Genomic DNA, 27,667 nt, shown 5'->3' with positions numbered 1-27,667 from the left:
AGCCCTGTTTCTTGACCGCATTTTCCGAAGAAAAAACGAAGAGGCATTCAGGGTGCTTCTGAGGCAGAGGATAATAACGTGCACCAACAACACTACCACACTGTTCAGCAACTCCATGGCACCTGGATCAGCATTGGCAAAAACAAACATCCAAAATCCAAATAATCAAAAGACATTCTTTAGTCTTGAAACGGCTCCCAGAGAAAATCATCAACCAGAAGAATCATTCAGCTGCCGAAAAGATTTTCAAAAACCATACTAGCCAATCTCCTAGTCAGTAAATGAAAAATTGACACAGTGGGACGCTGCCCAATCAGCTAATTAAAGCTCATTACTAGGGAGGAAGAGGAATCTCCCGATAGCAGTTTGTTGGTATAGTGATATACAGTGTATGTGCAAAGAAACAAAAAGAGGATTTTGCTGTGCTACAACACCACCGATGACAGCACTGTCGCCCTAAAATCCTGATTATTTTAGGCACAACTAAATGGACTCCACACCAGGACAGATTATGGAGAGAAGGCAGAGGTGTAGAAGGACCATACTCAAGCCAATCCCAATCCTTGCAGACTGACTGCTAAGAAAATAAAGATTAAGTTCTATATGCAGAAAAGCCTAACGTTTTAGAAACCAAAAATAAATCAATTCTGGATTATAACCCCCAGGGCTTAATGAAATAGGTATAGTCCTTTGCAAATCTATATTCTTTCCTTCATATATCTAATAATTCAAAATAATTAGACATTCTCGGAGCTCTCTCAGCCCCACTCAGCTCACAGGATGATTGTCATGAGGATAATAATAACACTTCATAAATCGCTCTGGCATTAAGTTGTGCTGAAGGGCAGTATATAAATCTTATGTTATTATTATTATGTTATATTAATTATATTTTTTTAATTACATCCCTAAGGTCTTCTGTTCACTACATTTTTACCTGATCTATCCTGTAAGATTTCCATTACAGAATTCATATTCTATTATTAATTCACCTTCAACAAAAATCAATCAATTTTAACTACATTTTATAAAAAATAATGTTTTTCATTTAGGGCATCAAGAGTATTCTACAAAAAATATAACAGCCATCAAGACCTTTTAATACATCCTATAATCTATATCTTAGATTTTAAAATATATAGCAACCCTTCTAATTTTATTACCAGCAAGAGGCCACATAGACTTCTCCCAATTTTTTATTTCCTAATATGTTAATTCGATCATTTTAAAATGTGTTTCTTGAAGAATTGGCAGCCCAATCCTAAGAGGGGCGGGGAAAGTGAATAGGAACCGAACTAAGGCTTGCGACGGCGTATCTGGGCTTTACGCCCGGGTAAGTCGTCCTCCGCCTGCTCTGGGACGCGGCACTGGCCCGCCGGCGGGCCGGCACCAGCGCAAGCCTCAGGCGGCCGGGCGGAGGAGCGGCGTAGAGCCCTGCGCCGTCGTGGGGGGGGGGCGGGGAACAGGGTGGGGTTGGAATTAGTCTGCTCCCTAAGCCCCTCCAGAAGCGGGAACGCCGACAGCGGCGCAAAAAAGCTAAGCCACGGAAAAAGAAGGCGTAGCCCACAGGCGCTCATGGAACGGCGAAAATCCGGCCCCCTCTCCGAGCGCTCAGCCCCGCCTCCATGGCCCGAAGGAGCATAGGATGCGAACTATCCCGGGGACCAATCAGTGTACACGCCCGGCGTGGACGAGCCCCCCTCTCCGCACCCAATCACCTGCAACCGCGCCCTACAAAACATCCGGCCAGCACCGGCCAAAACCCTCAGGTAAGTGAGCATGTCGCCGGAGGCTCTGTCTGTGTGCTGCATGGCGTTGCCCCTTTGAACACCGAACGGGGGTGAGGGCATTCACGGTGGCAGGCACAGAATGCACTCGGGGGACTTTGCGAAAAACTGGGGGCACTTCCCGTAAAAGGGAAGAAGTGCAAATGTCTGGCTAACCCCCTTTTTACCCCGACAGGAAGAACAACTCAACATCTAACTGGACTCATGCAAGCTAGTTGCTTCTAACTAAGCACAAACAAATTAACCCTTCCATGAGAGAAGGGAGTGACACTTGGCGAATTTACAGCAGCCTCTCCCGTTTCCTTGCAGGTACCCTGACTCCGGTATTCCCGCCTGGTGTTGACTGACGAAGCGCTGACAAGTGAGGGGGAGGTAGGGGAGGGGGGGATTCACCTGACCCCACCCGCTCACTTGCCACTTCGGGTGAGGCCCAGCAGGGGTGGGGGACGACCATGGCCGCCCCTGGCTGCCCCTGGCCGCCTCAGAGGAAGGCGCCCCAAAACCCACATGCGAACAGGTGTTTGTTATGACCAGCTCATTCCTTCCCTTAAAGGTAAAGGCTTGCCAAGGCCGAGTGCATCCTTGCCAGACTGTCATGCATCAGCTGGTTGCTGCTGCCTTCGACTACGTGCATCCTCCCGGATGGCGGAGTGTGGGGCTTGCCTCGCCAGTGGAACGAGGCAAAGCCCACATGTGTCTTTTTCTCCCGCAGGCACGTCCAGGGCAGGGCTGCTCCCCCGCGTCCCGCCCTCCCCAAACATCTCTGATGGAGGGTTGGCTGCAGCCCAGGAAGCACTTTCGCGCCGCGGCCTGCATCTCAGCCCCGCCCCGCTGAGCGGGAAGGAGGGCTGTGAAGAATTCCCCGGCTCCCTTGCTAGCCTAAAAACAAGCCCACTTGTTCCAGTGCAATAAAATGAGTTGTAAAACAACTGCCTTCTGTGTCTGCGAGCCTGACTTCGTAATCTGCCCCTCCCCCAACACTCCCGTCACATATCTCCACCTGCACATCGCCACAAATGTATCTGACAGACCCCGTTCTGCCTCCCCGCCCCCCCTCCCCTCACAGTAACGTCAGGTAGAGGTTTGGGGCAGGGCATGTCAGCGGGGAGGGGGGAGCCACCGAGGGCGATCAATCCCTGGTAGGGTGAGCAGCTGGCACCCGATAAGCCAGGGAGAGGGTGGCCGGGGGTGCTGCTGCAAGGGGGCAGGAGATGGCAGGGGAAACAGTCCGCTCACTGGAACCCTAGCCCCATCAGTGAAGAAACTAGGGTAGCGGTAGACGGATGCCGTATCCCAGGCAGGAGGTCTCGCGCGCCTGGGGAGGATCGTTCCCGTTGCAGCCGCAGCCACAGCAACAAAGTCCCATGAGCGGCTGCCTCCCAGAGTGGATCCAGCCCCTCAGGTGTCTGCGGCAGCCCCATTGGTCATTCCAACACCCTCCACCCCACGGTGTCCCGCCTCGCATCCATCCTGCAGGGCAGTTGCGAGGCTCCCGCACCAACATGGCGTGGTTGTTGGCAGGGCCGGCGCCAGAGGTTTTAGCGCCTGCGGCGGCGTGCGCCTGCGCCTCCGCGTGGCGTGATGACGTCATCACAGACGTCATCACGCGCCGCAGGGGGGCTGGGCGGCGCACGGACCGCCGAGCGCAGAAGCTGCGGGCTGCTGCTGGAGCGGCGCGCACAGGCTGCTCTGTGCGCCGCCCCAGCAGCAGCTCATGGCTTCTGCGCTCGGCTGGGGCGGAGGAGTGCGCAGCGGAGCTGGCCTGGGCTGGCTACAGCTGCTGCTGCAGCCATCCAGCCAGCTCCGTGCCGCCGCCGCCGCCGCCGCGCGCCCCAGCCGAGCGCAGAAGCTGCGAGCCGGGGCTGGGGCGGCGCGCGGAGGCTGCTCCGTGCGCCACCCCAGCAGCAGCTCGCGGTTTCTGCGCCCAGCTGGGGCGGAGGAGCGCGCAGCGGAGCTGGCGTGGGCTGGCTACAGCTGCTGCTGCAGCCATCCAGCCAGCTCCGTGCCGCCGCCGCCGCCGCCGCGCGCCCCAGCCGAGCGCAGAAGCTGCGAGCCGGGGCTGGGGCGGCGCGCGGAGGCTGCTCCGTGCGCCACCCCAGCAGCAGCTCGCGGTTTCTGCGCCCAGCTGGGCGGAGGAGCGCGCAGCGGAGCTGGCGTGGGCTGGCTACAGCTGCTGCTGCAGCCATCCAGCCAGCTCCGTGCCGCCGCCGCCGCCGCCGTGCGCCCCAACTGGGCGCAGAAGCCGCGAGCCGCTGCTCGAGCGGCGCACAGAGGCTGTGCCCGGCTGGGGTGTGTGGCGGCGGCGGCAGCAAGGGGCTGGCTGGCTGGCTGCAGCAGTAGCTGCAGGCAGCCCAGTCATGCCAGCTTCGCTGCGCGCGCCTCCACCCCCATCACCCCCTCCAGCGCCCCTCCAGCGCCCACGCGCCCGAGGCCACCGCCTACCTGGCCTCCATGGGCGCGCCGGCCCTGGTTGTTGGGAGAGGTGGGGTGTGTCCGAGGCTGTGCGTGGCTATGCCCTGCCCAGCGGCTTCCCCCGACACTGGCCACAATGTGTGCGGCAATCGAGAGGGAGCGGCTAGAGGTGCACGCCGCATGGGAGGAGGCGAACAACCGCGGCCGGGAGTTCATGGCCGCTGTACTGGAGGTGGGAGAGGGGCTCCATGCCTCTCAAGTCCGTGCCGAAGCCCTGCTCGGGCGGCTCGTCGCCATCCTCGACCCGTCAGCCCCACCCGCTGCAGCTGCTCCACCTGCCCCAGAGGCACCTCTCCCTCGGGCCCAGTTGCCTGTGAGAGGCCGAGCCCATGGACGGCCAAGGGGGTCCGGCCACCGGCCTTGCCGGTGAGCCCTGCTGCCGCCTTGCGGGGGGGGTGTTCTGCTGGACAGGCGGGGCCGCGGCCCAGGGTGTTATACACCTGCTGGAGGCAATAGGGCCGTGTCCAGGGGGGCCAGGGGCAGCGGAGCAGAGCTTGGCCGCGTGACCTGGTCGCCGCAGCCGGGAAGGCTGGGTGGAGGGGCAGTTGCTTCTGACCATGCACTCGCACAGGCGCCAGACGGCACAGGGGGTGAGCAGGGAGGGGGCTGGCGAGGCAGTGCCCAGGCCGTCGACGGGCCCCTGGCTGCCTGTCCTTCCAAATGGGCTCTGCCTAGCCCTGCCTCCCCATATCCCTCATCACCCACCCTCTCCTACACTCCTCCCCTTCCTCACGTCTGCTGGGGGAGGTGGGATGGTATAATAATAAAGACTGATTTCTGTGCAACGGGTGTCTGTGGTCTTTGTCTTGGGACGGGGACGGGGGCGGGCCTGCTGTGTCTGCCTCTTGGTGGCGGCCTCAGGCCAACCCTCCCCTTCGGCACGACTTGGTGGCTGTTCCCTACTGCCGGGACTGGCTGCTGCCCTGGATTCCTCATGGCAGGGTGCCTGCCAGTCCCATGCCAACCTCTCTGGATGCAGCTGCCACGGACTTGGAGCTGCATTGGGCAAACGGTGAAAAGGCTCCTCAGACCATGCCTACCCCTCTCCTTCCCGACTGCGAGCCCCGCCCAACGCACGAGCCGGGGTGGTCTGCCAGCATGGGCGCGATTTGCCTGCTGCTCTTGGGCCTGGCCGGGATCGCGTGCTCCCCATTGGCTGTGCCTATCCTGGCCCCTCCCCCTGCTGCTTGTGGGGAACAGCACCCTTTGGCTGTGCCCGGCGGTGGCCGCGCATCAGGCCCGCCCACGTTTTCTGGTTCTCCCAATTTGCATCTCTGCACTGCTGCCGGGGCTGGCTCCACTGCACTTTGCTGGCACAGGATACGGCCTGGCGGTGCCACTGCTCCGTCTGTGCAGGCACGCCGGCGTTGGGGCCGGCCATAGAATTGTGCAGTAAATCTGCTCTCTTTCAGCATTTTTTTAAAAATCCTCTTTGTAATAAGTTCATTTAAAGCATTCATGTTTATTGAAACAATATTTAATCAATCCATTTTAACTATGAATGGTTTATAAAGTACCAATAATTTATCTGACTTCTTTTATAAAATTTTCACTTTCTTCAATGTGCATAGTATTATATTGTTGCCCTTTGTATGCAAAGCATAACCAAAATGGAATTCCCCTTTTATACAAAATCTTATTCCTCCACTTCTGTAGTGCATAAGAGGAGATATTTGGAAAGAACTGTATTTCCTCTTTTATCAGATTAAGTTTTGTTATAGTCAAAAACTTTGCTTGAATATGTAATAATAATAATAATAATATTCGATTTATATACCGTCCTTCAGGACAACTTAATGCCCACTCAGAGCGGTTTACAAAGTATGTTACTATTATCCCCACAACAAAACACCCTGTGAGGTGGGTGGGGCTGAGAGAGCTCCAGAGAGCTGTGACTAGCCCAAGGTCACCCAGCTGGCTTCAAGTGGAGGAGTGGGGAATCAAACCTGGCTCTCCAGATTAGAGTCCTGCGCTCTTAACCACTACACCAAACTGGCTCTGTATATTGTCAAAAGGTACTATATTAGCCCCGTAGATTTTATTATCCCCATAGACTATATTATCCCCGTAGACATTTCTGCATCTAAATTCAGTGCCGAGCACCCCATTAAGTAAGTTCTCTAGATACCGTATAACGTCACTTCGTTCTGTTTTTCTTTTAACCCTTATACACAGGTTCTTCTGCTTTCAATGTCTAAGTCCTCAACTTAGTTTTCTAAATCAGAGTCTACCAACGTTCTTTGCACCTATACATTAGTAGCACATTTGTCTGTTAATTTTTTTTACATTTTTTCTAACAATTCTTAAAAAAACTTTTATTTCCTTAAATTCAGAAGTTATTCCTTCTAATCCTACTTCAGTTTTCTGCAGTTGTAAAACTACAGAACTTACTTTATTGTCGAGTTCAATCCCCCCCATTTTATCAAAATTGTTTCATCAAAACTTTTTAAGTTCTTGCATAAAAATGGCCGTAATGTCCTCTATAGAAAAAGTAGGCAGATCCATACTTGAGGCAACAGTAGTCTTCTTCTCTTTTGTCATTATCCTACAAATGAATTCTCTTCAGGGAATTTGAAAATATTCAAAATATCCTATCAAAGAAACCAAATATCTTATATCTAATAAAATCATTTGAGATCTGCTTTAAATTGATCTCTTTCTTAAACCATTAAGCCTCATCAAAATTACACAAGCAGACAGACAAGTGTACACAATGCACAATTTCCATAGTAAGCTGCCCCTGTTTCTGCCAACAACCATCTTTAAGGGCTAATGGAATGCTTCCTCCCCGTAGAGGTGTTTGATGTATTGTCGAAGGCTTTCACGGCCGGATAAAACAGGGTTAACATACCTGTAACTTATGTTCATCGAGTTCTTCTGTGCTGACACACATGGGGACTGCACAGGTGCAGGCCAGTCGCCGGAAAATTCTTTATTGCTTCTATAGCTCCGAAGGGGCCATTTGTTGCGTGCCTCAGCAACCGTTTCCCGCCCAAACGGTCACATGTCCTTCCAGCGACCAACAGCCCCTTCCCTCAGTTCTCCCTTGCCGCCGCTATCCAATACACATAGCCATAATCATTTAAAAACATCAATTTTTGTTATAGTCATCATATTTATTATTATTTTGCATTGGAATTCACAGTGGGGCAGGAGAGAGGGATGTGTGTCAGCACAGAAGAACTCGATGAACATAAGTTACAGGTATGTTAACCCTGTTTTCATCTTCGTTTTTCTGTGCCTCCACACATGGGAGAGTACCAAGCTTCACACAATAAGGAAGGTGGGGTGAAATAAATAATTGCTCAGTAACATGTAAAAACAGTGTTTCTTACCAGTAACTGTTGTTCGTCGAGTATCTTCTGTGCAGACACACATTGGGACTGCGCATGCGCAGGCCGGCCGCGGAAAGATTTGACTAGCTATAGAATCGTGAAGAGGGGGACGCCCGCCGGTTCCGCGCGTGCGCGGTTCCGTTCCCGCCAAAACCGGCATACTTAAGGCGAGCGTCCCCCACATTCCCTCAGTTCCCCTGAGCCGCCGGAGGCCAAATAGTACGAAACAGCACTCACAGCGGGGCAGGAGGGAGGGAATGTGTGTCTGCACAGAAGATACTCGACGAACAACAGTTACTGGTAAGAAACACTGTTTTTCGTCGTCGTCCTTCTGTGCAGCCCCACATTGGGAGTATAGCGAGCTACTCACCAATGGGGGCGGGTGTGAGTGTCACTGAAACAACGAGTGCAGGACAGCAGTCCCAACTGCCGAGTCACGTCTCGCATTCACGTCCACAGAGTAGTGTTTGATGAACGTCGACGGAGACGACCAGGTGGCAGCTTGACAGACGTCCCGAAGCGGAACTCCTCGCAGGAATGCAGCAGAAGCAGCCTGTGCCCGGGTAGAGTGGGCGATCACGGATAAAGGACACCGCACACCAGCTTTAGCATAACAAAGTTTAACGGCAGACACCAACCAGCGGGAAATGGACTGTGGGGAAGCAGGCAGACCCTTACGGGGTCCAGAATAGCAAATGAACAATGCAGGGGACTTCCTACAAGTTGCTGTTGCATGCAAATAAAACAATAAAGCACGTTTCAAATCGAGAGTGTGCAAGGCTCGTTCCCCTGGGGAAGAAGGGTTGGGAAAAAATGTAGGGAGGATAACCTTCTGTTGCAGATGAAACTTGGTTACCACCTTCGGGAGGAACTCCAGACTAGGGTGCAGGACAACCTTATCAGGGAAGAACTGAAGAAAAGGGGGATCAGCCCGAAAGGCAGAGATCTCCCCAACCCTTCTGGAGGAGGTAATAGCCACCAGAAACACCACCTTTAATGTCACCAATGCCAGAGGGCAGGTAGCCAGTGGTTCAAAGGGCGGAAGCATTAACTGTGCCAGAACCAAAGGTAAACTCCACTGTGGAACCGGGGGTACCCTGGGAGGGAAGGTTTTGAAAAGCCCCTTGAGAAACTGTTTGGACAGGTGATGGCTGAACACGGTTCTCCCATCAATCCGCTCATGAAAAGCGGAGATCGAAGCCAGGTGGACCTTAATACTGCTCACAGCCAGACCACGTGAGTGCAGATCCACCAGGTAATCAAAAATTAAAGGTAGGGGGCATACAAAAGGGGAAGCCCCTTTGGGAGCCAACCACTTAGAAAAACGGGACCACTTGCGCTGGTAAGACAGCCTAGTGGAGAGCTTTCGTGAGTTTAAAAGGATCCGCAAGACCTCAGCAGAGAAGGTCACTCTGGAGCCAGCAGGAGCCAGGCCGTCAACTTCAGAACCCCCACATTGTGGTGCCACACACCGTCCCGCAGCAAGAGGTCCGGGGCGGTTGGGAAGGGTAGGCAACATCCCTTCGAAAGGGAGAGCAGGAGGGGGAACCATTCCTGGCGAGGCCAATATGGAGCCACCAGGATGCAGTGGGTGCGATAAGCTCGAATCCTGCAAAGAACCTTGTGCAGGAGCGGGGTTGGAGGGAAGGCATAAAAGAAGCCTGGGGACCAGGGTATCTGGAAGGCATCTCCCAGGGATCGAGGATCCACCCCAGCCCTGGTGCAAAACTGCGGGGCCTGTCTGTTGGAAGCCGTAGCAAAGAGGTCTACCTCCGGAAACCCCCACTGGCGGAAAACTGGAAGGAGATATTTGGGCTGAAGGGACCACTCGTGCTGCGGGAGAAACACCCTGCTGAGGGTGTCTGCGGACACGTTCAGCTCCCCCGCGATGTGAATCGCTCTGGGGTAGACATTGTTGTGGGCCGCCCAAGACCATAGTCGTGCGGCTTCCTTGCAGAGCCTGAGTGAAACCGTTCCCCATTGCTTGTTCACGTAGTAGCAGGCCGTCGTGTTGTCGGACAGGACCTGGACCCGCTTGTTCCGGAGCACATCTGTGAAGGAAGCAAGGGAGTACCGGATTGCACGGAGTTCTAACACATTGATGTGCAAGGAGGCCTCAGAGGGCGACCAGACATCTTGCACTGTCAAAGAACCACAGCGGCCACCCCAGCCGAGATTGGAGGCATCAGTGGAGACAGTAACGTCAGCCATGAAAGTGCCAAATGGAGAGCCCCGGGATAAATTCTCAGGGAGGGACCACCAAACCAGGGAGCGCAGCACACCCCTTGGGATGGAGAACTTCCGGTGAGGGGACATCAGAAGAGGGTTAAAACGTCGAAGGAACCAGGTTTGCAGGGGCCGCATATGGAGGCGTGCCAGAAGCACTACACTCGTAGTGGAGGCCATAAGCCCAAGGAGTGTCTAAGTAAGGCCGTCTGGTAGCGATGAGACAGGAAATAACGCACCAGAGAAACCAGGCGGTTTAAACGGTCCAAAGGTAGGAACGCCCTCCCTATAGAGGAGTTCAGAACTACCCCAATAAACCGTATCGTTGGCGTAGGCAAAAATATGGACTTTCCAAAATTAATGAGAAGGCCCAAGCTATTAAGCAGGGAAGTGACAAGGGAGAGCTGATCCCTGAGCCCAAGGGCAGATGGCCCAACCAGGAGCCAATCATCTAAGTAGGGGTAGATGACACATCCTTGAGAGCGTAAAAAGCCCACCACCACAGCCATACATTTGGTAAATACTCGGGGGGCGGAAGCCAACCCGAAAGGCAAAACAGTGTATTCATAGGCCACTGACCCACAGAAGAATCTGAGGTATTTCCTACAATCCTCACGTATAGAGATGTGAAAGTAGGCGTCTTTCAGGTCAATAATGACCATCCAGACTCCAGTGTCCAACAGCTCTATAACCTTGGACAGGGTGAGCATCCTGAATTTCTGGGTCACAAGGTAGGAGTTGAGACCCCTGAGGTCTAGGATAGGGCGAGAACCACCATCCTTCTTATCCACTAGGAAGTACCTAGAATAGAAACCATAGGGAGAGGTGGAAAGATCAACCACACGCACAGCACCCTTTAGAAGCAACTCCTGAACATTATTATTCAACAGTGAACCAGAAACAGGTGTATAACGAGGGGGCAGAGAGAGTGGGGGGGTGCAGGTGAACAACAATCTGTAGCCATGCTCTACAATAGACAACACCCAGGAGTCAGTAGTGATAGTCCGCCAAACGGGCAGAAACGGTCGGAGCCTCTTCCCAAACAAGGGGGTCTGGCCAACATCCTGGGAGGCAGGCAGGGCAGCGTCCAGATCTAGTCAGAAGAGCTGCTTCGGACCCGACGCCGGACCTTTCGGGGAGCGTTGAGGTCCCTGCTTCCCTCGGTTCCGAGAAGACCTTTTAGCAGCACCCTTCTGCGAACCGGAGAAGGAACGGTGGCCGTAGTAAGTGGAAGAATAGCGGCCTTGGCGCTGGTGGTAGGGCTGGGAAGACTGGTAGGGTGTTTGGAAGGACTGGAACCGAGGAGCACGATACCTCGAGGCCGACTGGTCAGCAATCACGCCGAGGGACTTAGCCGTTTGGTGATTCTTTTTCATGAGGGACAGGGCTTCATCCGTCTTCTCCGAAAATAAGAGGCTCCCCTCGAAGGGGAAATCTTTAACCTTCATCCGCTTATCCAGAGGCAGGGCCGTGGAGCGGAGCCAAGCATGCCTTCGGAGGACCACAGAGGAAGCCATGGAGCGAGCCGAACAGTCAGCCACATCTTTCCCGGCTGTCATCTGCTGTTTTGCGAGCTTCACAGCCTCAGCTTGCAGAGCCTTGACCAAGGGGCGACTGGCAGCGGGCAAGTCGGCAATGTAGGTCGATAGTCGGTTCCATAGGAACAGGTTGTATGATCCCATTATCGCTTGAAAGTTGGCGATACGAAAAGCAAGGGACGCGGAGGAGTAGACCTTGCGACCCAGGGCATCCAGTTCCCGACCTTCTCGATCCACTGGAGCGGATTGTGAGTTTCGACGGAACCGAGCGTTGACCTCGTCGGCGACCAGGGAAGAAGGCTTCGGATGGGCAAAGAGAAAAGGACAATCCTCCTGCTTCAGCCGATAACATTTTTCCAGGTTCCGGGCAGTCGCCGGAACCGAGGCCGGTGCTTGCCACAAGTTGTGCGCGGCATCAACGAGATCCTCCACCGGAGGGAAAGCCACAGATGCCGAAGAACCAGAGGACAGCGCCTGGAGGACCTTACTCTTGTGCTTCGTGGCAGAAGAAGTGACATCCAGCTCCAAAGCTTCTGCCATTCGGATCATCTGCTCAGGAAGCATACGATGATCTTCGGTGGGAGAGGATGCTCTGGACTCACCGACGGCGTCGTCAGGGGACGGATCCCACGCCAGGTCGGAGGAAGCGTCAGAGGGGGAAGCCAGACCCTCCTCATCCTCGGAACCGGAGAACTCCGGCACCTGCGCAGAGGCAGATGGCATCGGTTCCGCGCGGGAGACCGGAGGCAGTGTCGGAGGAGCGACCGCGTGTCCTGGCTGTCTCACGGACGTCTCTGGCACGGCCGACGAGAAGGCAGGTACCGATGGGACCAGGCCAGCGCGCTGGACAAGCGCCGCCGATGACTGGAGCCAGGACACGAAGGATGACCAGGTCGCCACATCACCTATGCCCGGAAAGTTCTGCACCGGAGGCAGCCACGGGGTCGGAACCGAACGGGCGTCCGGGACCTGCTGTTGGGGCCAGGACGGAACGGACGGATCAGTAGAGGCAGGAGCGGATGGCAAGCCATGTTCGAAGGCCACGATCGGATCCGGGAAGTTCGGAACCGAGATGTAATCATCCTCTATATGCGGTGGAGGCGTGTGCGGCGGCGACGGCGTGTGCAAGGCATCCGGCGGAGGAGCTGAAAGAGAAGCCGGCACAGGCGAAGGGCCGCGAGTGGCGGGAGCGGAGACGTCTCGTTTGTGATGCTTCGAACGAGACTTCGACTTTTTTGCCGGGGGCGCCGAAGCTGCCCGTTCCACAGCGGAGCGCTCCGCCGAGCGCTTCTTCGGGCGGGTAGCACCCTCGGTCACAAGGGGGGTAGCCGGTACCGCAGCCGGTTCCGAGGGGGTCGGATCCGAGGAACCACGAGCCGGGTCAGACGAAGGCCCGGGAGCGGGAGAAGCGGCCGAACGAGGCGCATCCTGCTTACCCGCCTGATCTTGGGGTAGAAGATTAGACCCCCAGAGGAAGGCCTTCAGCCGAGCAGAACGGTCGTGGCGGGCCTTGGGTGTAAACGACTGGCAAATAGCACAGCGCTGAACAATGTGCCCTTCCCCGAGACAGAGAAGGCACAAGTCGAGCCCATCGGAGTGGGTCATCTTCGTCGAACATTTCTGACACTTTTTGAAGAGGGCCATAATGAGAGTTGGAAAAAGAACGCTAGCAGAACCAATTCCGACGGCGGCGAAAAAGGAACTGAGGGAATGTGGGGGACGCTCGCCTTAAGTATGCCGGTTTTGGCGGGAACGGAACCGCGCACGCGCGGAACCAGCGGGCGTCCCCCTCTTCACGATTCTATAGCTAGTCAAATCTTTCCGCGGCCGGCCTGCGCATGCGCAGTCCCAATGTGGGGCTGCACAGAAGGACGACGACGAACTTGTTCAATATATATATATACATATAAACACAAAGTGTCATTTTCAATTATTACAATAAAACCCTCCAGTATCCCTTTAGGAAAACAGGGAGTGAAGGACAGCTTTGGCTACTGAAACCTCTTGCTCTGCATTGACATCCATAGCATAGTGTTTAACAAACGTGTCAGCAGAGGACCACGTAGCTGCCTTACAGATAGTAACCAGCGGCACACCCCTGATGAGTGCCGAAGAGGCTGCTTGAGACCGTGTGGAATGGGCTCTGACTTGGGGTGGGCAAACCACCCCAGCCAGAGAATAGGCCTTACTAATGGCCGACACAATGCACCGTGACAGGGTCTGTGAAGATGCCCTGTGACCCTTGTCCTTGGCTCCAAAACAGACAAACAAGTGAGGGCTATTACGGAATTCACTTGTCCTATCTAAGTAGAAAGCCAAGGCTCTTCTTAAGTCTAAGGTATGAAGGGCCCTTTCCCCTTTGGAAGATGGCTGTGGAAAAAACGCAGGTAGCATAATATCCTGCGACAGGTGAAAGGCAGACACCACCTTTGGCAGGAACTTGAGGCATGGCCGCAGGACCACCCTATTCTTATGGAATAGAAGGAAGGGCGGGTCAGCCCTAAGTGCTGACAACTCACTAACTCTCCTGGCAGATGTTACAGCCACCAAGAACGCTACCTTGTAGGACAACAAGTCCAAGGGGCATGTGGCTAATGGCTCAAAGGGAGACAACATCAGCCTCGACAGCACCAGGAATAGGGACCATTGAGGCACAGGAGGGGACACAGGCGGGTAAAGATTAAACATCCCCTTCAGGAACTGACGAGATTTACAGTGTGAAAACACTGTGCTACCGTCTACCCGATCATGAAAGGCGGAAATAGCAGCAAGATGGACTTTGAGGGAGGTAACTCTTAACCCTTGGTCCCTCAGCTGACATAGGTAGTCAAATATGAGCCCCAGGGGGCTACTGGTAGGCACCACTTCCTTAGCAAGTGCCCAAGCCTCAAACCTACGCCACTTAGCCTCATAGGCTCATCTAGTGGACGGCTTCCTTGTGTTCAGCCAGACTTTCTCCACCTGCTCTGAAAACACTACAGGCAGGGTTGGATCCGCCAGACAGTCAGGTGCAGCTTTTTTGGTTCGTGGTGGAGCAGGTTCCCGTTCCGCAGGAGATCCTGCTGGGGAGGCAGACTCACATATGTCCGATTGGACATCTGCAGTAGTTTGGGGAACCATACTTGTCTTGGCCAGAAGGGTGCCACTAGAATGCAATCTGCATTGTCGTTTTCTATTTTGCCCAGCACCCTCGGCATTAGTGGGAATGGTGGAAACATATAGTGCAACCTGTGGGTCCACGTAAACTGGAAGGCAACCCCAATAGAGAGGGGGTCGCTCCCTGTCCTTGAACAAAATATCTGGGCCTTGGTGTTTGCTGAAGTTGCGAACAAATCTATGTCCGGTTGCCCCCACATTTGGAAGATCAGCCCAATGTACTCTGCGCTCAATTTCCACTCGTGGTCCAACATGTGCACCCTGCTCAGGGCATCTGCCCGAACATTGTCTGATCCCGCTACGTGTATAGCCCGAAGCATCACACCATTCTGGATCGCCCAGTGCCAAATAAGCGTGGCCTCCCTGCAGAGAATCATAGATGCTGTGCCCCCTTGCTGGTTTAGGTAATACATGGCAGTCGTGTTGTCCGTCTGCACCAACACCTGACGGTTTTGTAGAAGTGCTGTAAGGGACACAACTGCAAAACGAATAGCCCTTAACTCAAGTACATTAATGTGCAGGTTCTTTTCCCTTTCTGTCCAAACATCTTGTACACATGCAGTACCACAGTAAGCACCCCATCCCCTTAGGGACGCATCAGTGGTCACTGTAACCTCAGGATGCTGGTAACCAAACAGGGTCCCTTTAAACAAGTTGTCATCTGACATCCACCAGTCAAGGGAGGATAGAATAGCCCTAGGTATGGACAACTTGAGAGACGGAGGATGACGTAAGGCGTCATACCTTCTCACGAATCAATTCTGAAGCGGGCGCATACGCAGCCTAGCAAAGGGGACCACAGAGGTGGCTGCTGCCATATGCCCCAACAAACATTGGATGGTGCGCACAGATTGGAAACGATTCCTTTTAAACATGGATACCAGACCCTTCAGAGACTTAGCCCTTTCAAGGGGGAGCAGTGCCTTATCCTCTATACAGTCCAAAATTGCCCCAATATAGGAGACCTTACGGTTGGACACCAGCTTTGATTTTTCAAAATTCACCAGAAGCCCCAAGCGTTTGCAAGTGCTCAGTACTAATTCTACATCTTGCAACAGCTTAGCTTCTGAGTCAGCCACGGTGAGCCAGTCATCGAGATAGGGAAAGATGGAACAGCCTTCCTCCCGAAGGAAGAAGACCACAGGAGCCACACAGTAAATACCCGTGGCGCCGTGGATAGACCGAAGGGAAGCACCTTATAACGGAACACCCTTCGCTGGTAAACGAAGCTCAGGTATTTCCTGTGCTCCTCTCGTATTTCCACATGGAAATAAGTGTCCTTCAAATCAAGGACAGCAAACCAATCCCCTTTCTTTAGTAAGGAGATCACAGCAGACAGTGTGACCATTTTGAACTTAGTCACCATTAGAAAGGCATTAAGGCCTCTTAAATCTAGAATGGGGCGTAAACCCCCATCCTTTTTGGGGACCAAGAAGAACCGAGAAAAAAAGCCCTTCTCAGATCTGTCATAAGCCAACTCTTGTATAGCACCCTTGGCCAGGAGCGATACTATTTCTGCATCCAGCTCGGCCATGGTATTAGTTACAGCCGTTAGGGGCGAGCTACACCTAGGCAGTTCCAAGAATTCCAGCCCGTATCCTTTATCAACAATCGTTAAGACCCATGAGTCAGATGTTATCGACTCCCACTCGAAGAGGAAAGGCCTCAGCCTGTCCGAAAAGTTCAAGGATGTGGCTGGATCATCCCGTCAGTACTGCCTCCCAGGTCCCTGCTGATCCTTCTGCTGAGCAGGGGGCTGAGGCGTGCGGGGCTTGAAAGGCCTACGTCTCCTGGACTGCTGTGCAGGAGCGAAGTGGCGCTGAGAGTAGGCAGGGTACTGCTGGTAGGAAGGACGCTGATGGTATCTGCCCTGATATTGGTACGGATTATACCTTGCAGGGTACCGTGGCCTGGAAGCAGACTTGTCCGCTGAGGTCAGTCCTAACGACCGGGCAGTCTGCCTGTCTTCTTTCTTTTTCTTAAGCGCCTCATCAGTCGTTGTGGAGAACAAAGAGTCCCCCTCAAAAGGCAGGCCCTCGATTCTTGATCTCACTTCCTGTGAGAGAGCCGTCGACCTGAGCCAAGAGTGGCGTCTGAGGACCACCGCTGCAGCCATTCCACGTGCAGCAGTGTCAGCAGCGTGAGTCCCAGCATTCACTTGCTGCTTGGAGAGACAGGTGGCCTCCGTCTGCAGCAGGGACACCGCCGCCTTCTCGTCTGCAGGCAAATCCCCGACGTAGGACGCCAGCTTCTCCCAAAGGTATAATTGATAGCCAGCCATGATGGTCTGGTAGTTGGCTATCCTAAGGCCCAAGGAGGAGATGGTATACTGGCGCCTGCCCATGGCATCGATCTTCCTGCCCTCTTTGTCTGGGGGTGCGGAAGAGGGGCCCGACCGACGAGGCTGGATCTCCTCCGCAACCAATGAGGAGGGTAGAGGGTGTTTCACCAACGATTGCCAGGTGCCCTGCTTGATTTTGTACATCTGTTCAATTCTTTTAGATGTAGCTGGCTGGTCACAGGGCACCTTCCACACCTTCTCCACTATTTCTTCCACACCCTCCAGCATGGGGAAGCCCACCGTAGCAGGGTTGTCTTCGTAGATCCGACACATGAGCTTGTCTTTAGTCTGCAGCGTGGCCAAGGAAATATCCATCTCCAACGCCTTTGCCATGCGAGCCATCTGATCTGCATAGATCTGTAGATCTTCATAAGGGGAGCTGGTACTGGGCACCAGGTTGTCGTCTGGGGACGGCTCAGACCACAATTCCGATCTGTAACCACAGATACTCTCAGCTTCCTCCTCATCAGAACCAGGCACCGACTCTTCTCCTTGGAAGGGCGGAGGCAGCCAACCCTGCCTCGAGGTGGATGGCCTCGGTTCCGAGTACTCAAACCCGGCAGGGGCCCCCTTCCATTGGCAGTGGTAGGCCGGAGGGATGTACGAGGCCTGTCGATGCCGAGACTCCAGGGAGTGCCTGGAACCGACGCTCCCCGGTTCCGAACGGCGCCGACTCTGCACGGAAGACGCCGGAGACAGAAGAATCGGTGGAGCTGGCAACGGTCGGTTCCGACGGTGGGCAGACAGGCTCGGATTTGTGACTGGGGAGCGATCGCTAGAGACCACAATGAAGGCCCCCGGATCCGGCACCTCTTCTGGAGCTGGCGAGTCCAGGTGAGGGGAAGGCGTGCGCGGAATCACCATCACAACTTCTTCAGTAGAAGCCCGACGTGGGGACCGAGACCGCCGATGCTTAGCCTTCTTCGGCTTCTTGGAAGGGGGCTCAGAAGAGGCCATCGGAACCGAAGCCCTCTCAGTGGTTGGCCTCTTCCTCGATTCCAGCCTCAGATCTGACACCTTCCTGGGGGTCGACTTCCCGGTGGTGAGTTGATGGCTCGGCACTGCAATCCAAATCAGTCAGAAGAAGAATAGTCAAGTCCGAAGTCCGAAGTCAAAACCAAATAATCACTAGATCAATCACTAAAGCACGGAGCTGCGAAGCAGACGTTCACTTCAAGCGGCGGCAAGAAGAGAACTGAGGGAAGGGGCCATTGGTCGCTGGAAGGACATGTGACCGTTTGGGCAGGAAACAGTCGCTGAGGCGCGCGACAAAAGGCCCCTTTGGAGCTATAGAAGCGATAAAGAATTTTCCGGCGGCTGGCCTGCGCCTGTGCAGTCCCCATGTGTGGAGGCACAGAAGAATGAAGATGAACGATGGTTGTTGTGGGTTTTCCAGGCTGTATTGCCGTGGTCTTGGCATTGTAGTTCCTGACGTTTCACCAGCAGCTGTAGCTGGCATCTTCAGAGGTGTAGCACCAAAAGACAGAGATCTCTCAGTGTCACCAGTGTCTTTTGGTGCTACACCTCTGAAGATGCCAGCCACAGCTGCTGGCGAAACGTCAGGAACTACAATGCCAAGACCACGGCAATACAGCCCAGAAAACCCACAACAACCATCTTTAAGGGCTGTTATAAATTCTGCACTGGAAGGTGCAGCACAGAAACTGAGCCATACAATTAACAGATTTCCCCAGCTTATCCTCCTTCTTTCCACTCATGCAAATGGTACTCACTCTCACTGCTGGTTGCAACGGGGACAGAAATATTTTTTTGGTTTCTTCTTGGTAGAACTTCCGTGTATTCTTCTGAGACAGGACTTGACTGTTCACTCTCACTGCTGGTTGCAATGGGGACGGAAATAATTTTTTGGTTTCTTCTTGGTAGAACTTCCATATATTCTTCTGAGACAGGACTTTCCTGTTGAATTCGGAGCTCTCTGACGTTCCCATCATCTTCGTAATACAGACAGAAAATCATGAATGTTGGGGGCAGGGGATCTACAAAAGGATCAAGGGGAGGACCTTCTGGGCTAGCAGAAGCAGCATTGGGGTGGAAGGCCCACAATTCCAACAAGTACAAAAGGACCACCCTTCACTCTTTTTTTCTGGGAAAAACGGAAAATCTTGGAACACGTTACAGAGATAACCTGGACCCAAAAGAAATTAAAGCAAAAGAACCTAAAACGTACTAGGACGTAACCTCTTTGGGGGGAGGGCAAGGAGAAGTTGGGGGCAAGGAATAAGCCTCTTATTCTACGGCCGAGCTGCAGTTCCCAAACATAGATGGTCCCTTCTACAGCTAAGGATTTACCTGCTGGTCTGTCTTCTTCTGCAGAGCCCTGGATAAAGAGGTCTTTTCTTGGCAACCAGGAGGTGAAATCCGATTTAGAACTCGGATGTCCTCCTAGAAACAAAAAAGGTGATGATACGAAGCTGCCTTATATGGAATCAAGCTCACTGGCTCACCCATTCTAGTCCTCTCTACTCCAAAGATCAGCAATTCTGCCGGTCTCAATGAAAGATAAATGTTACCAAACCTTTCTAGTGGAGAGCCTTTCTTAGTCAGGGATGCTTCGGACTTAATCTTGGGCTATCTGCATACAAGTCATGTGCTTAGCTCTTCCCATTGAGTCCTGGCCCCTTCTCAAAATCCTAGCTTATTCTTGGGAGGTTTGATTACCGAAATTATTTTTGCATCTCCCAGTCCAGACCAGCCTGCCTGCACTGAGCCCCAGGAAGTGTTGTTCTCATATACTTGGCAGTAAGAAGGCATCTACAGGCCCAGCTGGAATTGAAACAGTGAGCAGTGAAAGCAGGAACCTGAGAGCCCTGGATTCACTCTTCGACATTTCAGAAAACAGTGCTAAGCCAGAAACTTTGATGAGCAGTCGCCAATGATGACAGGCAAAGCGCATCTGAAAATTGTTTGGCTCTTACCTCAGCCAAGCCAGTATTGTCTCAGCTGCGTTCCCCTTCTATAGTGAAGAAATAGCTGTGCTCACCTATCTAACTGGGTTGTTGTAAGTACTATGTTGTGCTGTGAACACTCACAAGTGCCATACAAAGTACAAATACCATGAAATCACAGGCCTTTTTTTGCTTTTTGGCCTTATTCTGGCATGCAGTCACCAGATAAGGGCTCCTTCCCTTGCAAACAAAACTTAAAATCCCGTTTAGGCATGAAGACACTATCACAGATGTGTATGGGCTATTTTTCCATTATCCTTGCAGAGTGCTAATAAATATCATCACCGATGTTATTTTGTACCTTGAACAACAATCAGCAAAAGGAAAAAAGGGCCTTACGCAAAGAAGCCACCATCTCATAATTCTCCAGCATGACCTCCCAGTAGAGATCTCTTTGGCCTGGATCCAGCAACGCCCATTCCTCCAAGGTGAAGTGCACAGCTACGTCCTCAAATGTCACCATTTCCTGGAATCAGAGAAGGGTTTCCTTCCTTGTTAAATCATTGCAATCAGGGGGCGATTGGCACCTCCCCTCCACTCCCACTCTCAAAGGAGATGTGCTGTTTTTGGTGCAGAATGCAAAAGGTTCAGAAGACAGCTTTCAGGTAACCTCCAGAAGCAAAACGGAGAGTGGCTCCTCTTAAAGGAGCCCTTCAAATGCCCCTGGCACGTCTCCGCAATGTTTTCACCCTACACACCTGATCTGGCTCCATAGCAGCTGTTTTCAGCCCTGTGCAAAGAAGAAATGAACTCAGGCGCCTCTCTGATCTTGGTCGTCTGCCTGCAATTGGAGAAAAGATGGACCAATGAATTGCCACATTATGATCTGAATCCTCATAAACCTTCTTTTGGCCTGTAACTTTTCAGATTGCAGTCAGAAATACCCATAGTGGTATACTGACAACTGCAGAAAGAAAGGTAGCATGAAAGGAATTAATCTCTGAAATATTTTGAATAAAAATGGATGATGATCAATCAGAATAAGACACCAAATTTGAAAAATTATGGAGGAAAAAAAAAAGAAAGGTGCATTATCTAAATTATATCTATTTGTTTGTTTGCTTGTTTATAGTTCACCCTTTTCATCTAGACTTAAAGGGGATTACACAGTGCAAGTTAATATGATAAACACCTAGGACAATCAATAAACCATACAATACGGTACAGGCTGCAGAAATCTGAAAATGAGCATAAATCTGAATATTTATTTCTTAATTTATTAAAACATTTATCCCCCAACTTTCCACATAGTTCAATAGCTACATGGGAGTATTCATGTTAACCAGTTACCTAAAAAGGCCAAGAGACCATACAAGACTTTTACTCCAAACATAAAAATAGTTACTCCAGTCTAAGCCCACTGAAATCAATGGGCCTATACTGGTGTAACTCTGCTTAGGTCAGCACTGTTTGCTGGCTGCTCCAAAATTACTGTTAACACTTTGCATCTCTAAATTCTGGGAAATGCTAAAATTAATTATTTTTCTGACCTTTAGAGAACACAGAAAGTGTTCATGGCTTGTACAAGAAAAGGAATGAATTTGTGATCATTTATAGCAACTAATGGAATATCAGACTATGATGTACAAACTTTTTTTATAGATTAGGTGCATGTCAACAGGAACAATCTTAATAAAGTCTACTTAGAAAAATTTCCCATGTTATTAAACGTGGCTTACTCTCGGGAAAGTGCCCATCAGACTGTAACCAGTCCTATTTTTGGAAAAAAATTCCAAAAACTGAGACTTCTTCCTGACATGCTCATTTTCTATGTGCAAGGAGGTGTTTCATATGGAGAAGCATTAAAAAATGGGAGCTCACAGCTGAAATCTGTAATTTATATATAAGTGTGCATAACTAATTTTATGTTGCATTATTTGTTTTTCCTATTTTTAATACTATCATATTTTCTGGCTTCACTAGACTTGGAGAAAGAGGAATGAATTATTTACAGCACTGGAACTGTTATGAAGCCATCAAATTCGGATTCTGACATTAACCACTGACAGAGAACACTCTTTTACCCAACCATGGGTTCTTGGGAAGTCCAAATGAAGAAAGAGAATGATATTGAAGATGTCTCTTTATCAGCAATGCTGCATCATTGGTCAGCATTTAACAAAACCTAACAGGATCAAGTTTGGAAAAATGGCTGCAACATTCCTCATCATCTCCAACATCCAATCATTTTTAACCAATTGAATACAATAGCATTTCTTGTTCAGCTGGGCACTGAATAACTTTTCTACCATAATTTAGTTTCTAGCAGCATAACCATAACTTGTTTATCAAGAATACCGTCACTCTCTTTACGTACCCTCTAAGTCAGCATTCATCAAGGTTATCACTAAACCACATTCAAAAAGGGCGTCAGCGGTTAGTGTCAGTAGCTTTTCATTCTTTTCACTTGGGATTTAAAAACTCGCCTGGGGAAACAGAAAACTCTGAATGTGATAACATAATTTATGTCCTGTGAATTCTTACAAAATCATAGCAGACATAAAGTTGGATTTAAAACATCGTGGGCGTAGGAGAAAAATCCTCCAAGCGCACCCTTGTTCTTGAAGCCACAAAAACTTAAGATAAGAAGCCCCCCCCCCCCCCCCGGTTAGGCTGAAATGATCTCGTTTGGTTTACCGTGGCCATCAATACATTTCATGCGTGGAATCTATTTCCGGCATAGTTACAAATTTTCTTTTCTTGCATCTTTTACAAAGTCTCCCTGCCTTAAGGGGGGAAAGAAACGGGGTGGGTCGGTGGGTTGATCTCTGCATCAAGGCATTCCTTGCTTTGCCCCCTGCCCACTCCATTTTGGAAAGCCCCGCAGGCGAATCCGGATCACCCCCTTTTCTTTTAACTGTGCCCTTTCCACAAAAGCTCCAAAAGAAATAGTTTGACGGGAGGGGTGCCTTCTTTTTCTCTCTTTCACGAAGAGCTTCCCTGTGAAGCCCGCACATCTCAGGGTGCTGCTGAAGGAATGGGGCGAGACGGGGGGGGGGGGCAGCCGGCAAAAAACACAACTGAGATCGGGGAGAAGCAAAAGGGGAGGGAGAAGCAGCGCGCCTTTAAGGGCCCTTCTGGTGGCCGCTTTCTTCACACCCCTGTATGGAAAACAGCCGCCCCCTTTCCTCTGGAACTGCCACAGCCGCCCTCCCCTTTCCAGCACCGCAGCTTTGAGCCCCATGAGCCGGGGCCTTCCCTCCCCTCTCCCTCCCGTCCCGTTTAGCATCCAGCTGCTCCCACTCACCACAGACTCCTTCCAAATCGGAATCTGAGCGGAACCGGAGAAGGCTCTCGCCCGTTGCCTTCTAGGACGTGCAGCTCTGTGGTCACTTTAACCGCTCAAGGACTGCAGCTTTTCTGCTCTGGCTCCGCAGACTCGCTTTCCATTTGGGGTCTGCCCCGGGCCGAAGCGGCAGCCTGAGCCCTCTTCACCGAGGTCGTATTATTCAAAAGGCTGACTAGGCCGAAGCCTAGGGGCCCCGCAGGGATTAAGGGCCTGTCAATGTTTTTTTTCTGAGGCACACCCCCACCTAAATTAAAATTCATTGATTCTCTTATATAACCTCTATTAATAAGATTAACAAGATAATTCACTGCTTCCTTAATGAAGTGGAGCAAATTGTCCCTTCTATTAAAACAACTGTCCATAAATTACATATTTTTAATAAATAATAAAAAATTTGTTCCCTTCAAAAGATTACAGTATTGAACAACTGTACCCCCAAAATGTGCTTTCCTGAAGAGTTCTCGCACAATAAAAATATTGTTAAAATTGTGAATAGAATTCTTCAGGAGACCCTCAAAATGGATATAGGGCTACCCCGTAAGTCTGCCAAGAAAATATCGTGATGTGACGTCCCCCCATGGGTCAGTAATGACTTGGAGCTTGCAGAGGGGACTACCTTTACCTTCACCTTTACTGAAGTCTAGTACCTACCATAGGGGGTCAGGCTGTCAGCTGTAGTGGGGTGAAAGGTTGAAGTGCTGGAGGGGGCCCAAAATACCTGAAAGCCTAGGGGCCCAGCCATGGGTTTATATGCCACACACTTTCATCTGTTCAGATCTGCCTGGCTCTTTGGCACAGGATGTGGCATCAACACACCTGAAACATCCCCCACCATATGTACCACCACACACCCATAAAACATCTTGATGACTTTTAAACCAAGTTATATTAGCTCAGTGATTGTCATTAATGTAAGTCACCTCTCTCACTCCTGTTCCAAAGATTTGTGTTCTAATACCTAGCTAAAGGGAACAATGCATAGGTTTCTAAGATCCAGAGGAGTTAGCTGTGTTAGTCTGTAGTAACAAAATAGTAAAAGAGTCCAGTAGCACCTTTAAGACTAACCAACTTTATCGGAGCATAAGCTTTCGAGAGCCACAGCTCTCTTCGTCAGATGCACCCGACTTTCTGTTCTGATTTTTTCTGTTCAGACCAGATAAGCCTTTAGCATCCTCCTGACATCTAGAATTATGCCAGAGTCTCTCCCTAGGATGTCTGGGATCCAGACAGAAGGAATGTAAACATGTCTCTTGTGTTCTGTGGAACCTGGAATAAACCTTAGAGGAAAAGGTGGGGTCTGTGTGGAGCACCACCTTTTCTTCGTGGAAGATGCAGAGTTCAGTCTTGATGGACAGAGCGCCTAACTCCAAGATTCTTCCGGCAGAAGCGACCACTATAAGGAAGATGGTTCTCAGCCATTGTAGGAGCACTTCTGACTGTGACTGGTTCAAAGGGCTGTTTGGCCAACACTGATAATACGGTGTGGAGTCTCCACATAGGGAAGCGATGGACTGGTGTGGGGTTCTTCAGTGTTGCCCCTTGAAGAAAGTGCTTGACATGTGGATGATTGGATAAATTGAGTCCTTCCTTAGGAGGAAGGGCCTTGGCCAGAGCTGCCACCTATTTCCTGAGCGTAGCTGGTTTGAGGCCATTCTTGAAACCATCTTGGAAGAATCCTAGGATGATTTCTAATGAAGAGTGTAGAACATCCACTGCTTTCCTTCTGCCCCATCTAGCGAAGGCTTTCCAGGAAGAGTTGTAAATTGTAGTGGTAGTGGACTGTTTCCTGGAGGCCAGAACTATATTGATCACTTCCAAAGAATAGCCCCTTCTAATGAATTCCTCTCCATTTCCACACAGTTAAATAGACCCAGTCTGGATGGGATACCCACAGGATGTTGTTTATAGTGTAGTGGACCATGCTTTTAATAGAGAGACATTATTTTATGACTAGAAACAAAGCCCGTTGTGGGAAAAAATACAATGGGCTCTAGAAAGGGGAGAGCAGGCAGGCATTCCCTCCTACTCCATCACTGATCCTGGCCGGTGAAGGAAGGGGGTGGACATTGCCACCTGCTCCACACCTGATCTCATGTAATCTTACTAATACCTTTAAAGTTTATTTCGCTGTATATAACACGTATAATCACCACAGTTGTATAATCAATTGCTAAACTACATATACCATTAGTACCCCTATTGTATAGTCAGAAAAACATTTATACAAGTACCCTCAGGCTTCTATTACAATTAATAAAGTGTTTAGTGCTCAAAGTGCTTCCGTAGTTGTTATTGCACCAATTGATAAAGTGCAAATGCAGAAATAGCACCACACAAACACCAATCCTTATAACGACATCCAAGATCCTGAGTGCTTTGTGTTCAGACCGTGGGTAAATGCCGTTTCAAAAATTCATTCCAGCCGACTGTAAAAATCACAGACCATGATAAGTCCTTTTATAGTTCGTATGATACAAAAATAATTTTTCTGTGATAATAAATCTTCTTCTAATGGGTGGTCTAGATCCTTATCAGTCCCGTTTCAAGAATATCTTTGTCAAAGAACAGGAGCGGAGCAGGTGGCAATGCCTTCCCCGTGCCTTAACCCGGCTGGTATTAAGTGCGGAGCAGGTGGCAATGCCCACCCCCACCTTAACCCAGCTAATATTAGGAGCAGATGATCTTGAGATCATTTTCTAATTGGGCAACCAAGTGTTCTGTATATCTATTGCTGTGTAGATGTCAGTTACTATATGTAGGATCTACACTACATGCTGCCAAGACATGAGTGGTGGAACATCAATCCCATATAAGGAATAAATTTATGGAAGCGCCTCTTGTTCAGCACTTGTGCAGACCATGAACCAGATTTTAAATTTCTGCAGCTTGAAAGATATGAACCCAGTCTGTACATTAGAGGGGATATACAGAGAGAGCTTCTACACAGTCATTTCAGATTTTTAGCCTAAGAATTTATACTCCCTATGGGTAAAATCAAACACTAAATTTGTCTTGTTTTCTATAAGATTTAGTCTAACTTTTTCTGCTTACTCATATCCCTCATCCTGCATTATTTCTCCACCTGTTGAATTGTCTTTCCTTCTGTCAGACACTGACAATAGATCCCTGTCTCTTTAAAGGATGCTGCAGAAGTTTACAGAAGTTTTCCATTTGCCTTTGCCTATGACCTATACTGGAAGTAACACTCATTGGAGAACCTCTGTTGTATTTGTAAATACTTGACTTAGATTGTACTTTTGGTGAATGTTTTTGACCTTTATATATGCTTTGTAATATCTCTGTTTGATTGTTTTCATCTGTTGGTGATACCTGACAGTCAGTGATGTTCTGCAAGTTTCCCTTACTGAAGAAGGGACTGAGAGCCAAGCTACAAGTGACGCATGACACAGGTTGAATACTTGTCAGCTTCCCTCAAGTTTTGATGGGAAATGTAGACATCCTGGTCTTGCAGCTTGGCTCTCCAACTGCTGTCCAATGGATTTTTCAACTGTCACTTGTCCAACATTCTGCCAAGCTGCCTACATTTCCCTTCAAAACTTGAGGGAAGCTGACAAGTGTCCAACCTGTGTCAGGCGTCACTTGTAGCTTGGCTCTCAAATGCAGAAACGTGGGACCTAAACCAGAAGCCCCATCTTGTGCTGTGGACACAGTGCAGATTACAACTCATTTACTATATGATGCTTTATTAACTATTTATGCCTTTTGATAAAGTTTATACTGTTATATTATTTCTCTGCACTATCAGATATTTATAGATTATTGAGAATAACTAAAGCATTATTTATAATATTTGGTATACACCTTTGTTTCTTCTTTGGGAAAGTGCTGTGTTTCACAGTGGTTTATCTTTCTTTAGCCGTGTGATTAGAGCAGCACTGAATGCTGAAGCAAGGAGCCAATGGTCTGAAGGGACTGGGGCTGGGTACAGTCTTCCAAAGGCCCTGACTGACAGGCAGCAAGGCAAATGGCACCGTAGGGAGGATGCTACAGCCCTTGGCCGCAGAGCTAGCCCAAACCCTGGGGAGGGGGGGAGGGAGGGGGGCTTAGGATAGAGCAAAAGATAGGAAGGGGATCATCAACCAGACCAAGGAGGAAAACAGGGGAGACTGCAGCCTCTGGGAGAGAGGGGGGGCGAAGCAGAGTTCTCCAGGGAATTCTGAGGGCCCAGAAGATGGAGCATCCTGAAGCACTACACATGGTGCGAACTACAGGCGCTCGACCCACTGTACAGCACTCCCTTCCCTGTCTCCTCACCCCACCTGGCTGTAGTACAGGAAAGACAAATGGAACCTTTTATTTATATAGATTTACAGTCTACACTTAACACATACAACATAGGCAAAGGTAGGATTATTCTAACCTAAAATATACCAGATCACAAATATCAATGCATCTTTCAAACTTCTTAAAGCTGCATATAGCAGTAATGTCAAAGCATCTGGAGCAGTTATTTAAAATAAAAATTTTAAGAACATTAAGAGTAGCCATGTTAGACCAGACCAAGGGTCCCTCAACTACAGCCTCCTCTTTCCATCC

The 27,667-nt window shown here is 50.6% G+C and overlaps 1 protein-coding gene across 1 annotated transcript in view; it reads right to left on the bottom strand.

The window, feature by feature from the left end:
- The window catches only part of LOC129327141 (zinc finger protein 420-like), a 58,795-nt gene extending 35,704 nt beyond the window's left edge, over positions 1-23,091 (bottom strand). The window contains exons 1-6 of the mRNA XM_054975609.1: positions 23,069-23,091; positions 22,139-22,247; positions 20,520-20,602; positions 20,161-20,287; positions 19,166-19,258; positions 18,589-18,807 (exon numbers count right to left, since the gene is read on the bottom strand). Coding sequence (XP_054831584.1) covers positions 18,589-18,807; positions 19,166-19,258; positions 20,161-20,287; positions 20,520-20,602; positions 22,139-22,157 — 541 coding nt within the window. The 5' untranslated portion in view covers positions 22,158-22,247; positions 23,069-23,091. The remainder of the gene's footprint in view (positions 1-18,588; positions 18,808-19,165; positions 19,259-20,160; positions 20,288-20,519; positions 20,603-22,138; positions 22,248-23,068) is intronic.
- Positions 23,092-27,667: the final 4,576 nt, after the last annotated feature.

Source organism: Eublepharis macularius, chromosome 4 (genome assembly GCF_028583425.1).
Source record: "Eublepharis macularius isolate TG4126 chromosome 4, MPM_Emac_v1.0, whole genome shotgun sequence".
Classification (NCBI taxonomy): domain Eukaryota; kingdom Metazoa; phylum Chordata; class Lepidosauria; order Squamata; family Eublepharidae; genus Eublepharis; species Eublepharis macularius.
This window is presented reverse-complemented; position numbering and strand designations above follow the sequence as displayed.